General features: G+C 45.5%; 1 protein-coding gene across 1 annotated transcript in view; it reads right to left on the reverse strand.

Annotated features, from left to right (window-relative positions):
- The window catches only part of ZNF318 (zinc finger protein 318), a gene marked incomplete at its 5' end in the record, with an annotated part of 39458 nt that overhangs the window by 13234 nt on the left and 10453 nt on the right, over positions 1 to 15771 (reverse strand). Inside the window, 2 exons of the mRNA XM_084261339.1 lie at positions 872 to 2296; positions 3370 to 4003. Of these exons, the coding sequence (XP_084117465.1) occupies positions 872 to 2296; positions 3370 to 4003 (2059 nt within the window). The remainder of the gene's footprint in view (positions 1 to 871; positions 2297 to 3369; positions 4004 to 15771) is intronic.

The following is a 15771-nucleotide window of genomic DNA, read 5'->3' on the forward strand; positions in this document are numbered from 1 at the left end:
TCCCTTCCAACCCAAATCATACTATAGTACTACGTCCTTATTTTAGTAACAAAGATCGAGTGGACACCAGTTGGAAAACCTAAACAGTTTTCAGGAATGTTCCAGTCCTTTTACAGTTATATCACTAGTTTCCTATTTTAAAATACGTTCTTCTCTACTACTAATTATCATACAAAGCAAGGTAACTGTAAGAAGAAAACATTAACACCCATAACCTAAACTTGTGCCAGATGCACCAAGAACAGCTGCTCTTGAGCTCTTCTGATTTTGTGATTCTTGTAAGCAACAATTAATAGCAAATAGGGAAAAAATGTATGCAACTGTGAGTGACGACATCCTCTAGTATGCACTGAAAATGTCTAATATAGTTATAACCATGGTATCACTGCATCATATACCATGTTCAGATGGAGCCTACTCTGTTTCAGTTCGTGCTCATTACTTTGTGTCCTGCCTGAAAACAGCCCAGTGTTATCTTCTTTATACCATCCCTTCCAATATTCATAGGTCTAGATATCTTCAGGTGTTTTAATATCTAAAGCTTAGCAGAATAAAGCCAAGCTATGGCCACCATGTGTTTTTTTTCTGGAATATTTTGGCTGGCCCCAAGAACTTAAACACTTGATTTCATCTGTTCAGCCAAAACCTATGGGCGTACAGCTGCAGGGGGTTTCAAATTATGTTTTTAAATTGGCACAGATTAATACAGACAAAAGCCTGGATATCTTTAGGATATCTTTAACAAAAGCAAATTTAGTCCAATGGCTTTTAAACTGGAGCATCACAGGGAAAAAAAATCAAAGAGGAAAAGCTTCCACCCCAGCAATCAAGCAGCCCAACATATTTTGATGGATCAGAACAGATAACGTACCTTCTGCTTTTGAGCTGCCCGATTCTTTTCATCCGACATCTTTTCTGTGGTGTTTTTGACAGGGTGTGAAGACAGACGAAGGGGCACTTTGGAATGAGCAGGAGTGGTAGGGACATGAACGAGCACAGAACCATCTCTTTTTAAATCAGGGACATCCTTTCCCATAGAGACTGTCTCAATCACGCGGAGGTTGGGACGCGTGGGGTTTGCTGACATGGCCATCGTAAGAAGACCGTGAGCTTCTGGCAATGTAGGATTAGGCTGCTGGGCAGGGGGGTACATGGTCCAGCCAGGGGCTGCGTATGCCATATAGTGCCCATATGCATCGTATCCTGGAGGAGCCATTGTGGGAGGTGGATAGTTTTGGGGCATTTGAGTGGCAGTGAACTGGGAATAGTTAGGAATTTGGTACTGGGAAACAGAAGTAGGTGTAGGCGGCAAACTAGCAGGAGGTGGTGGAACTGAGGGAATGAGAGAAACAGAAGGAAGAGGCTGTTCTGGTGCACGGGGAGGTATATCCTGTCCCACTGCCTTGCTCTTAGTATACTCTGATTTCTGAAGAGAGGATACATCCTTAGACTGCTGGAAGGAGACTGGAGGTGATGTTGAGCGCTGCTGGCCTGACTCAGGAGAGCGAGTGTCACTCCGGCTGCGACGCAAGTCCCAGGGGTCCAGTCTGCGAGGGTCTGAAGAGCGACGATCAGGAGAACGAGACGCCAACTTTTTGCCATGGAGGCGTTCCTGGGTACGAACAGCCAGTTTCCCAATTTCAGCCACACCTATGTCGAGCCCAATGGTTTTGAGTAAGTCATGGATCTTTGCATACTCAGCATTAGAATCTTCTAAAGGATCCAGCTTGACAGATGGAGCAGGAGATAGAGGTGGGGTCACTTTATGGATTAATATGTCGTTGCCACAACTCACTGGGGGCTTCTGAACAGGGAGAGGTTCAGTTTTGGTGTCTTCATCCTCATCACCATAAAGAAATTTCTCTTCATCCTCAATGTCAGGAAAACTACGCCTTCTCTTCTCCTGAGCACTGACAGAATCAGCCATCATGCCCAGAATTCGGGAGAAACCACTACCATCCTGACTGGCCCTCTCGTGAGGCAGCAGGAAGTCAGTATGGCGATCACCAGACTCTGACTTAGGTTCTACCTTTTCCTTGTGACTTAAGAAGCTTCCGAACTTCTCTTCAAATGTGAAAGAGTCTTTGGGAGCCCCAGAAAGTGGGCTCCACTCATATAAACCATCATGCAGCTCCTTGTTTGCAGATTCTGCAACAGAGTCTTTGTTAAACCGTTTGAGAAAGTTCTCCACTTCAGAGGCAAAAGGAGCTGTGTCGTTGCTCTGAGGCAAAGAGGAATTATTAGAAAGAAGAGGAAGATCCTTGCTGGGAGCCAGATTGCTTGAAAAGCCCTCAGGCTGAAAGAAAGAGAAGTTAGTATTTACTAAAGCACCTTCTGAGGAGACAATGCACCTCACAGAACAAACAATAGAAATGTTAATTTCTCCTTGAGCTCACAGTTGAAGGAGAGAGAACACAGATTATAAATCAAGTTACCTAATGATTCTGGAATGTCATGTCCAGCAATGAACACCTATACCAGTGAATGCACAAAATCAAAAAACTATGATTCATTGATGATTTTTTGCAAGCATAAGGACTGAAACTTTTGAACTGAAACCAACTAACATAAATTTGGCTACACTTTGAGTTTAATCAAAGACAAAATGAGATTTCAACACCGTAACACAGGTAAAAACAATCGCATTGGGCTTATTCCCAGTCACTTCTTCAGATATGCATAATTAATCCCGTGTTAAATAGGATTTCAAAAAATCGGGTATAGAATGGGATCCTCGGGATTGGGGCACCTCCTGAGATAAATATATCAGTGTCAAACCAAAACAGGCAGGTCAGAAGTGATGTGCTAAAACATATGGAAAGTCAATTTATGACAGTGGTTGCAACCACTTATCTTTTCATTGCTATAAACTTGAGACTCAATTGGTACAGCCTGAGTACAAATTAAGTAGGGTTGATTCCAGTCTACAGTCCAAAAGGAAAAAAATAAGGAAACTGTAAGATGTTTTCAGCCAGAGATACAGAGGATTCATTAGGCAGTTACTCTAAGTCTACAAAGAAACAAGAAAGAGATACTGTGTGACAAGCAGTGAGCTCAATAATGTCTTGACTGCCTGTGGTACAAAAAGACTCAGCTTTTCATTGGCCCAGATAGCATCCTGGGCTGAATTCCAACAAGTAGATTTTTGTCTGCCTCACATTTTATACACACATGACTACTGATTAAATGCCTTCACTGTTTAAAGTTTCTAATGCAATCCTAACTTGTATACACCTGCAAAAAGATGCCTGTCCTCTCAAAGGCAGGAAAACATAAAGATCTGGCTTTTCTATTTTGGAAATTAAACTAACATGCTGTATCCTGGAGTGACTGTTTTGAACCATAGAAAGAAAGAGACAGAGATCAAACCTGAATAGGAGACTCTACTTCCATCTCCACTCGTTTCTTCAAAATAGATTTTTTGGGCATGGATGGGATTTCCTCAGGCCTATAGATATACCGAGGCTCGGACGCCTGCAGTGTGTTAGTCAAGCCAGGAATCGCGTAACCACTGCCCGAAGCATCATGGTTCAAGTTTCTACTGCGTTCCTCTTCCTCTCGTTTCCTCCTCGCGCGGTCAAGCTCTCGGAATTCTTCATTCAGGTACGACGGGCTCGGGCTTCTACTGTGGCTGTGGCTTCGTCTACGGTAGTTCCGTGTTCCTGACGAGAAACCCTGATGGTCTCCGCTCACACCGTGCATCTTCTCGTCCTTCTCATACCGCGGACGCTTAATTTCTCGTCCCCTCTCTTCTGGCCTCGAAGGGTAGGAGGATTTCCTGAGTTTGTCGCCATCTCTGTCGGACCCACGAGGCAGCTCTTCCCGACGGCCATAATGCGGGCTGTAATCTGAACGATGGAGGAAAACATCTCGGTTGCGGTAGTCTTCATCATGTCGCATGATGAAGGGACTTGAAGGTTGATCTTCATGAGACGGGTATCTCTCAAGGCCTCGAGGACATGAGAGGCCTCTGGTGAATATGGGACCATCAGCCATATCATCTCTGTGTAAGAGAAGCATATAAATAAACATAAGTACTTGAGTCAGAGTAAACCAAGTCTTACTCCCACTGAAGAGTAAGAAATTTCCACATCAGTTTCAGAACAACATCTCCATCACTATTCAGAAGCTAGATTTTATGTATTTACAGGGCAGGGGAAAGAGGGAGACTTGTTTTAAATGCTACTACACATGCCTCCTAGGAAGCCACCTGTAAATACAGTGACATGAACAATTTAACTAATTGCAGAAGAAGAGCCTTGAAAAATTGATAGGATGGATTTATTTCTGTGGAGAAAGACGACATGCTTTAAAAAACCCACATTACTATCGTATTTCAGATCACAATCCCTTTCCTCATCTCTCCCAGCAAGATGCAAGATCACGTTTCATATGAATTATTCAAGGCATAATTCAGTTTCACACTGGCAAATGCAACCAGATTCACTCTTTATCTTCAGCTGTAGACAAGGACCACAAATTCTGGCAACGTTTTCTGTTGCACTAGATCTGTAGACAGGACTGTCACTAATCCCATGACCTGCTATACCACAAAGAGCACAGCTTTTGAAATCTAAGAACCAGGGATGGTAAATGTAATAGCTTCATTCATTTGTGGCAGCCCCTGCATTATTACATACAATGGATGTGCAACTGTCACAACACCAGAATAACTAGCTATATCTATTCTGTGGGACCAATTCCTACACACACCTCCAATTAGGAGTACTATTTTAACTAAAGCCTTTTTCCTGATCCCTAAAACCCTTTCTGGGACTCTGCTTTAGATCAGGCAGTGTTGTGTTAAAGGGTAAAGGAATTTGGCAGAAGAGTGATGTCCAATTTCTACGCTCAAGTCCATTCACGTTCAATGCATTGAACTATCATGATTACAGATGCATAAACAGCACAGGGCACTTTTGCTCTAGTTGCATCCAATGACCAATGGGATCCTGGGGTGCATCAAAAGGAGCATTGCCAGCAGGTCAAAGGAGGTGATGCTCCCCCTCTACTCTGCCCTGGTCAGGCCCCGCTTGAAGTACTGTGTCCAGTTCTGGGCTCCCTGGTATAAAAAGGACAGGGATCTCCTGGAGAGAGTCCAGAGAAGGGCTACAAAGATGATTAAGGGCCTGGAGCATCTCCCCGATGAGGATAGGCTGAAAGAACTGTGGCTGTTCAGCCTTGAGAAAAGAAGGCTAAGAGGGGATCTTATTAATGTTTATAAATATCTTAAGTGTGGGACACAGGGGGAAATGGCCAGTCTCTTTTCAATGGTCTGTGGAGAAAGGACAAGGGGCAATGGCTGCAAGTTGGAGCACAGGAAGTTCTGCACCAATATGCAGAAGAACTGTTTCACAGTGAGGTGACAGAGCCCTGGGACAGGCTGCCCAGGGAGGTGTGGAGTCTCCTTCTCTGGAGATATTCAAGACCCATCTGGACGCCGACCTGGGTGACCTGTCCTAGGGAGCTGCTTTGCCAGGGGGGTTGGGCCCGATGAACTCTGGAGGTCTCTTCCAACCCCTACAATTCTGTGATTCTGTGAGTGACACACCAGAGCGATGGGATGTCATCCAGGGGGACCTGGACCAGCTGGAGAGGTGGGCCTGTGCAAACTTCATGAAATTCAACAAGGACAAGTGCAAGGTCCTGCACTTGGGTTGGGACAATGCTCATTATAAATACAGGCTGGGGGGTGATGTGATAGAGAGCAGCCCTGCAGAAAAAAAATTTGGTGGCACTGATGGATGAGAAGCTGTATGTGAGCCAACGATGTGCACTCGCAGTCCAGAAGGCCAATCATTCTGGGTTGCATCAAAAGAAGTGTGGCCAGCAGATCAAGAGAGGTGATTCTCCCCCTCTACTCTGCTCTGGTGAGACCCAACCTGCAGTACTGTGTCCAACTCTGGAGCCCTCAGCACAAGAACACAGAGCTCTTGAAGCACGTCCAGCGTAGGGATGATCAGAAAGCTGAAGCACCTCTCCTACAGGCTGAGAGAGTTGGGCGTGTTCAGCCTGGAGAATGAGAAGGCTCCAGGGACATCTTACAGTGGCCTTCCAGTACCTGAAGGGGACATACAGGAAAGCTGTGCAAGGACTGCTTGTAAGTTGTGATAGCACAAAAGGCGATGGTTTTAAACTAGAGCAGGGTAGGTTTAGATTAGACATTAGAAGTTCTTCACCATTAGGGTGCTGAGTCACTGGAACAGGTTCCCCAGAGAGGTGGTGGAGGCCCCATCCCTGGAGGCATTCAAGGTCAGGCTTGATGAAGCTCTGAGCAACCTGATCTAGTTAAAGGTGTCTCTGCTTACTGCAGGGGGGTTGGACTAGAAACCTTTAATGGTCCCTTCCAATCTAATGCATTCTATGATTCTATGACTTAAGGAATTTGGTTGTATTCAATGAGAACTCTCACAGTGCAATGCATTGAGGCAATGGAAGTGCCAATTCTTTGGGAGTGCCAGTGATGAGACACTGTCTATAAATGCATGTGCAAGCAATACAGGAACAGAAATGAACATAAAACTACACACAGAACAACATAAAACTACTTGAGTAATACAGTAGTATAAATAACTCTATGCAGAGAGACTTATAGGTTTCCTACAAAATTACTCAGTATAATTATGTGTTTGAATCTCACCCAAGGCATCCCTGGGGGCTGGGACAAGAAAGGCTCTGCCTCTCAACTGGTCCCCAAAGTCAGTGATGGTTCCCCCTGTTCTTAGGCCATTTTCATATGACTTCTTACCTATCAGCTGGAACTTGAGTGACTCTAGTCATATCTATCTTTGTTATGATTGGCGTAAATTTTCCTTGTTCTGTGTTTAAAGGTATAGACTAACAGAAAATCAGAGGGCATTGCTCAGTGAGGGGTGGTCACACCTTGGAGGCAGTTAGCTTTTGGTATGGAGGTGTGTTTTGGTATGGTAATGAGATTGTAACCAGCAAAGTTCACCCAAAGGGCATGATTTTGACAGAAAATGAGCACCTGCTGGCTCAGGGTGGCAACTATGCAGCTGATCAGTTTCACAGTACCACCAGGTTCCCATAGTCTCACAGAGCCTGGCTGCAGTGCCTTCGCTCTGCTCCATCCTCTGTGCAGTTTCTCTCAGAATCAGCACATCAAGCTCCCCTGATGTTGCCAACATCTAAGGTTGCCTAGGGAACTTCGCAGAAGAGATTCCTTGCACATCAGCCACACTCCACCCTGGAAGTTTCTTCAATGCTGTCCGTTTTCTTACAGTGTGAATGTAAGTTTAATTTCTGAGTGGCTGCCAGCAATTATTCCACAGGCAGAAACAAACCAAACCAGCTGCTGTTTTTTACCCACTGGTATTTCAAAAATATAGCAAGACCCTCTGAGAATGGGAAGCAAATGTGTTCCTAAAGTGAAATCAATGGGACAGAAACCCTAGAGAAGTGTCTTGCCTAAGTGATCAAGACAGCAACTTGAGACAAGCTATGTATGATTGCCTGAATCCTCTAAAATCACTTCCTACTGAGAAAAGTCCCTCCAAAGATCTGCGAAGGGATGAATCAAGTCATGCCAGCTGACATCTTAAAAAAACATTTGTATATATATTATAGCCTGTTTTTAAGTCACCAGACTAAAAATTATCAGACATAAGCAGACAAGGTATTTTTCTTGCGTATTTTCAGTTTACACATGCATATTTAAGAACAAAAACAACACAAAACTTCACTGTATCTCTAACCTGCATCACTGCAGGTTATCATTTCATATGTTATTAGATGCTTTATCAGTCCCACACATCTTAAAAGGCAAATACAGCATATGCCAGTACCCACAGGATTAGATGGTACATTTCCAGCTCCCAGAAAGTTACACACATCCACCTCCTCCAAAAGCACCAAAATATCCAGAAAGTAGCTATAATTAAATTTCATACACAAATGTTGCTGTTCACAGCCTCCAGATGTACATCTCTACCTAGTGTCACCTGTCCTGAGAGCCTCCTAAACCTAAGCAAGCTGCATAAACACACCTGGTGGAGTAAGAGATGTATCTCACCACACACCTTCAGCAGGTCTTTGTGCAAAGAATTTGCTTGCCATGTGTCACCTGCAATTCAAATGCTCTGACTGCAGTGAGAAGGCAGAAGGAATATTTAATCATACTTTGAAAGAAAGAACAGCAAAGCTACTATACTTACAACTAGAAAGATGTTCCAAATAGACTCTGAACAGTTAAAATACAGATTTAAAACACAAAGATTAAATACTGGTGGGAGGAAAAGGTTTACTTGTTTTACAAAAACTGTGATTCTTTGAAATATGTTTTCTTTGAATACAGTCCAACAGAGGTATGTCCCTCATAACTAGCTTGGATGGTTTTAGTCAACAATGCCCACCCAAATTCCTTCATCAAGAAAGAATCCATGAATTACTGGAATTTGCAGTTTCAGAGAAGAAAAACAGACTACAGACTACACTGATATGATGTCTCATAGAGCTGCAACAGGTTATTTATTCACATGCACAGAAACAGAAATAAATAATGGTAGTCCACTGTCAGCAACCAACAGGACTCCACCTTAACAGGCTTCGACTAGGAAGTCAGATGAGCTGCTCATACTCAAGCCAACTGTCACTCTTGATATTATGCCAAAAAAAAACTATTTCAGAGCACAGCTTATCACAAACCAAGTCTCTGCAGTGAAATGGTCTAATCATTTGGATTAACCTCAGATGAAAGAATTGGTGGGATGCTCTGTATATCTTATGCCAGCTCAGATAATAGTAGAACGTCATAAAAATACTGACAGAAGGAGACATGGAACACGGAGAGAGGGATAAGATATATTCTTCACTTGGATAGACTGAGATTCTGGAAAACAAAAAAGTACTAATCTGTTGAAGCAGAAGAATGAAGGTGCTTAGGTGACTTTGAAGTCACAGACCAGCAGCATTCAAGAAGCTTACTTAGGAATATGCAGGAGGCCAGATCACAGAAACACAGAATCACAGAATTGTCGGGGTTGGAGGGGACCTCAAGAGATCATCGGGTCCAACCCCCCTGCCAAAGCAGCTCCTTAGCTCACATTGCACAGATAGGTGTCCAGATGGGTCCTGAATATCTCCAGACAAGGAGACTCCACCACCTCCCTGGGCAGCCTGTCCCAGGGCTCTGTCACCCTCACTGGGAAAAAGTTCTTCCGCATGTTGGTGCGGAACTTCCTGTGCTCCAACTTGCAGCCATTGCCCCTTGTCCTCTCTCCACAGACCACTGAAAAGGGACTGGCCATTTCCCCCTGCATCCCCTGCTTAAGATACTTATAGACATTAATTACATCCCCCCTTAGTCTTCTCTTCTCAAGACTGAACAGCCCCAGCTTATTCAGCCTCTCCTCATAGGGGAGATGCTCCAGGCCCTTAATCATCTTCGTAGCCTGTTGCAGAATGGCTTGAGAAGCAAGGCCATGAGCCTATGGAGCAGTTGTCCAAGCAGTCGCCTGTGTAGTTTAGTAAGACCAGGCCCCACGCCGTCCTGGTGAGAACAGAAGGGTCAACAATCGGTCACTGTATTTTTGTGTATCATACAGCATGGTCACAAGATGTGGGAGTAGGAGGTGTGATAAGGATTCAGTGTTCCTGGGACTGAGAAGAAGACATGATTCCCAGGCTGCAAGATGGGTGGAGCATGTAAATGTAACTTTTAGTTAAGAGCCAATTAAAATACGATAAGTATAACACGTGGTAGGAACAGTATAAAAGGAAGTGTGTGCTTGCAATAAAGTTGAAGTGCTTTATCAATCACATTGATTGGCAGCATTCTTCCCTCTCGTCGCGGCAAGTGGCGCCCGAACGGGCCTGTCCCCTACAAAGGACAGGACCCCAGAGTGCATATGGACCTGTCCCCCGGAGTGGACATGGATCCGGAGCGGCGAGAGCTCGGGAAGGCACCGGGAGCAGCGACCGGGGAGCAGATCAGCGAATGTCGGACATGTGCGTCTGATCGAACGCTTGGGACCGTCCTGATAACGGGGGCTCATCGTGAGCTGGCCTGATAGCCGGGTCCTGCCGTCCGGGGTTACAAACGCGGAATGAGCTGCACGAGGTGGAGCTGCCAGGAGTCAGCACCACGAGCTGCCAGGAGTCAGCAACAGGAGCTGCCAGGAGTCGGCAGCACGACGGAATCTCCCTGGAGCGCGAGGTAGCTTTTAATTTTATTCTTATGCTTTTTAGAAAAGTGGCAAGTAAAGGACATTATCCTTAAAAAAGGAGTTAGAAGGTTTGGTAGCGTTCGGAAAGGCAGAAGTCGGGGAGCAAAGTCTTTAAAACCCCTCCTTTTTGTGGAGTGAAGAAAGAAAACTGATAACAAGCCTTGACAGCGCTTTTGATTTACCTATTTGGGAAGCTATTGGAGCTCAAACCTAAGTCGTTAATAACTCTCTGGAAATTAAGTAAAAGGACTTTAGCAGAACGCATTGCTGCTACTTCAGCCTTTGCAGCTTTAACACCAGTTCTGGGTTCTACAGAACCGATTTAAAAAGGGAAAAAATCTACTATGGAGAATGTGTTTTTGTTTCTGGGTGCTCTTTCGCCTACCCCAGCTACTATGCTAAGTAATAATGCCATGTTATCAGAGCAAAGTGATAAATCTGTCAGAACTGACCGGGAAGGGGAGCGAGTAGTGCACGTAAATCTGCCACCACGGCCTGCGCCCCCGCCCCCCACTACTATACCTTTGGAAGGAAAAATGTGGAAACAAACGTACAACCGACTGCTTAACTTTTACTGAGCCTAAAACACCCCATGACGCAGTCGAGAATATTAACTGGCATCAACAACTTCAGCCTGTCCTTGAAAAGCTGGAAAAAAGCGGAGCGGGCGACGGCATGCCCTGCTGTGAAAGGGTTTGCAGAACTGCCCACCCCCCGACCCGAAAACCTACTGAGAGAGAAACTACCTATATGAAGAATCACCAACTAAGGCACAGAGCAGTGTTTCCCCCAGGGACAAGGAACCTAAGCAATGGGACAAGAATCCTACGGAGATGGACAACTATCAGCTTCGACAACCATCAGATCAGGGACACATTTCATTTCAATATCCACCACTCCCACCCACACCTCATCAATCCCCAGCGAACTCATCAATACATCACTGTTTCCTGACGCCCAAGACACTCTGCAGAGACTGCTCGTCCCAGCCTGGGCACGTAAGATGCCGTCAGAACGGGAAAAACAGTTACATCAGGGTATTTTGATTCCTACTCAGTTGCAGAGCTTACTGGGGAAAAGTTTATGTGGGAACGAGCGGGTGGTGGGGAGAGTTAATAGTGGGCTGGTGGGAGGTGGACGGAACAAGGGGTTGCGCTGTGGCTCACGGCAGGAGTAGAAGGGCACTGCGTGCAGCAGCCGAGACCAGTGAGAGCATGCTGCACAGCCCAGTGCTTCGGCAGAATTGCCATAGAAGTGGGAGAACTGCCCACCCACCCACCCATACGGACTGGGTGTGACAACTCGCGTCTTGCAATGTGGTTGGTTTGATGACTTGCTTTGCAGCGTTTGTTTCTCCACTGAGAGCAATGCTGCCTACTTAGCAAAGAGATTTTTGATAGCGATCATTGAAACTGGGCAGCTTACTTTAGAATTTCAACCTGAAAAACAGAAAATCCCCATTTGGGCTGATTACTAGCTACTTACTTGGACAAAAAAAATGCCCATTTGCAACGTTTAATACAGGAGTAACTGACTACGGGGCGCATAAAGCCTTCCGCAAGTTTGTGGACCATGCAAAAACTTTAAGAAATTGGGGTTGGTTTTTTTTTCAAAAGGTATTGTTGGGTCTTGCTTCCACAAGGCATAAAAATTCACCAACTATGTGCCAGGCTTATGTAGCCTGGACACTTGCTCCAGTATGAAAAATGCATCCTGATCTAATCTTTTATCATTACATGGATGAGAATATGATTACAGAAAAAACTTGGACATTGAAAATTTGATTCATGAGTTACCAGCACAAGGGATTAGAGATTCCTGTGTTTTCTGGCAGTGTGAGCTACTGCACAAACGGGAGAATCCAGTCAGTGTGCTCTGCTTTAGCAGCACTTGACTACCCCATGAAACCAAACTGGACAACAGCTCAGAGTATATGGCACGAACATTGCCTATGTTACAGGGACACCACATTTGCCTACAGGCAAAACCATGGTAAAATATATGAATCAAACTCTCACAAAGCTCTTTACGTTTTGAACTAGTTATGTCTCTCACAGAACAGTTTGGTACCTCCAATAGTGAACCATGCAGTAGGTTTAAAAGAAGGTTTGAGAAAAAAAAAAAAAAAGAAAAAAAGAGGGGGAAAAAGGGAGAGAAAAGTCAATGTCAAGTGTTATTAAGAACGAAGTTACAGGTACTAACTTGGGAAGGAGATCTGCCTGTGTCATTACAGATATGGAAGCCAAGCGGATAAAGCCGTGGATCCAGAAGAACTCAAGCTTGCATGAACCAGGACGAGATCCTGATCCCGGTAACTGAAGTCAAGTGTTCCAAGTGCAGCCACAGTGGACTATGAACTTTGCTGCGGGATATTTCGAATGATCTAACAGTCATTGAAAAATGCATGTGTTTGTGCTAAATGAAAATTAGGGAAATAGTGATTTCTGAACACCCTAAGGTCACAGACTGCGATCAGTGCCTGCAGGAAAACGTGAGACTGGTGTTACCTGCACTTCTGGCACTCCTGATTGGCAAAGCAAACAAATGCAACAGCAAAGGTATCAAGGCACTTACAATTGGTTTCATGACTGGGGAATTTCAGGATGGATATTGTCGATGGTCAAATTTGGATTATTGGATTTGGTAATTATGGTACTTGTCTTACATTTACTGTCATGTTCATTGAGCTTTCTGCAAAGGGCCCTTGCAGAGACCTCAAAAAAGCAGTTTTTGTAACACAGATACTAAAAGGGAAAAAATTGGCAAGGAGGACAGTGGGCCTGCCGGCGGCCTGGCTCTCCTCACAGAAGACAATATCCTTGAATTCCCGTAAGACAGGAAAATTACTCATGCTGAGAGGTATTTGGTAATTAGATTCTCAAACATAGTGACCTTGAAGACAGAGGTACGCACTGCCTCAAACCAGGAAGGAGTTGTAGGAAGGTATTTGGAAGTAAGTGAACATGTCATTAACCAGCCATAATAAGATGGCCAAAACACAGCAGGTGTGCAGATAACTTTTAGACATCAAAGATAAACTAGCAATGATTAGCTAGAAGATATGCTTCTCAAAACTCGTTATAAGTACTAATTAATCACTTCGGTGTGAGCAGTACGTGTAGCCAATTAGCAGTTGTTAGCTTGCCATGCTTTACAGTACAGTTTTCTGTTTATGGGATGGTTTTTAGATTTAGTTAAATAAGGGCTTATGTTTTTGTCAGTTATTTTTGCCTTAGCGTTATTTTTGCCGTGTATGTCACAGTATTTCCCTGGCAGGATGGATAATGCTCTTCGCAAAAATCTGGCTAGTCCATAAACAAGAAGGGGGAATTGTAGTAATGCAGTTTGAGAGATTTATTTCTCACCCCCATATAATCAGACCTGGGGAAGCTAACAGAGACATGTCAACAGGAGAGCAGATGTCTGAGAACAGGAACTTGTCAGAAACTCCATGAGGTAACAAACTGCAAGAACATTAGCAATTACCTTAAAGAGGAGCAAAGTGACTGTGTGGCCTCAACCAATTATTAGCAATAGTGAGACACATAAACAGAGCATCTAACCAATAGCAATGTAATGTAACTCGTATACTGATACAGAAACCTATATAAGCTCTGTGTGTGTTTCAATGAAGGAGCTCACTTGATCGAGCCTCCCCTCCTAGCTCAGGGGGTAAATTGAGCGGACCAGCTCACAGGGTACACAGGGTGAGCCAAGTGTTCCCTGTCTGCAGTGTGTATAGGTAGCTAACCATGGTCTCCACCAGGCAGAGAGCTTATCCCTGCGTAACTGGGGCAGTCCCGACGGAGGGCCTGTGTAGGGATGTTGCTGTTCAGGTCTCTGGCTGCAGGGAATGCCAGAGTCTGCTCTTGCCAGGAAAAAGAGGCAAGCACCTCACCTGTGTGAGGTGTGAGCAGGTCGATGATCTGCTTTGCTTGGCAGTTAAATTTAAGGAAGAGCTTGATAGACTGAGAGCCATCCGGGAATGGGAGCAAGAGATTGACTGGTGGAGTAGCTCCCTGGCATCCCAGAAGGAAGAGTGCCGGGAAGACACATCACACCTGAAGAAGGTCCCCATTCCCTGTCCTAGCCAGGCAAATGGGAGTGACCCAAACCCTGAGGAGGGCTGGAAGGCAGTCCCGTCTTGCTGCCGTAGGCACTCCCCCTGCTTACCTACCCCACTGTCTCCCTAAGCAACAGGTTTGGGGCCCTGGAAGTTGAGGAGGAGGTAAGTGAGGAGATGAATGCAGCCCCTCTGCCTCAGAGGAGGCGGAAACCTAGGGTGAGGCGATCATCTGATCGTCTTGAGACTGCCCCTGTCAGGCAAGAGAGAAGGGTAGTTGTGGTAGGGGATTCCCTTCTCAGAGGGACAGAGGGCCCCATATGTAGGCCAGACCCTACACGCAGGGAGGTGTGCTGCCTCCCTGGAGCCTGGGTTAGGGACATCACCAGAAGGCTACCAGGGCTGGTAAGACCTTCTGACTACTATCCGTTATTGATAGTTCAAGCCGGCAGGGACGCTATTACAAAGTGTAGCCTGTGCACTATTAAGAGTGAATTCTGAGACCTAGGGCGCTTTGTTGAGCGGGGGGGAGCCCAAATAATATTCTCCTCTATCCCCACTTGTGGAAAGATGGCTTCAGAGCGGGTCAGGAGAACCCATGAGTTGAATATCTGGCTGAAAGGCTGGTGTTGGCACAAGAACTTTGAGTTTTTTGATCAAGGAATGATGTACTCTGCTCCTGGCATGAGTACTGCCTATGGGGCTCACCTGTCTTACAGGGGGAAGCAGATCCTTGCCCAGGAGATGGCAGGGCTCATTGATAGGGCTTTAAACTAATTAGAAAGTGTGGACGGGATATAGTGAGGCTTGCTAGGGTAGGGCAAGTAGCATCTAGCTTTATATTAGATTCGAAGGGTGAAGAAGGTGAAACTCAACAAGATAGAGAAGGGCCTGGGGATGCTGAAATTCTACAAGACTGTAGCGATATACCTCTACAGTGTCCCACAGGAACTACTGGGGACTCCTCAGAGGAGGTAGTATGGCTGTCCCCCCTTCTGGAACCTTCTAATGTCCCTCTAGGAGGCAGTGGGGGAAAGCTTCAGATTCCTCCCAGAGGCTTGAGGGAGGGCTCCTCAAAAAAGGTATTGAGTCAGAAAGCCCAGCTGAAGTGTCTTTACACGAACGCGCGCAGCATGGGTAATAAGCAGGAGGAGTTGGAAACCGTGATGTCACTGCAGGAGGCCAGATCACGGAAACACAGAATTGTAGGGGTTGGAAGGGACCTCAAGAGATCATCGGGTCCAACCCCCCTGCCAAAGCAGCTCCCTAGGACATGTCACTCAGATAGGCGTCCAGATGGGTCTTGAGTATCTCCAGACAAGGAGACTCCACCACCGCCCTGGGCAGCCTGTCCCAGGGCTCTGTCACCCTCACTGGGAAAAAGTTCTTCCGCATGTTGGTGCAGAACTTCCTGTGCTCCAACTTGCAGCCATTGCCCCTTGTCCTCTCTCCACAGACCACTGAAAAGGGGCTGGCCATTTCCCCCTGCATCCCCTGCTTAAGATACTTATAGACATTAATTAC

The sequence above is a fragment of the Gallinula chloropus genome, assembly GCF_964237585.1.
Source record: "Gallinula chloropus genome assembly, chromosome: 3".
Taxonomy (NCBI): domain Eukaryota; kingdom Metazoa; phylum Chordata; class Aves; order Gruiformes; family Rallidae; genus Gallinula; species Gallinula chloropus.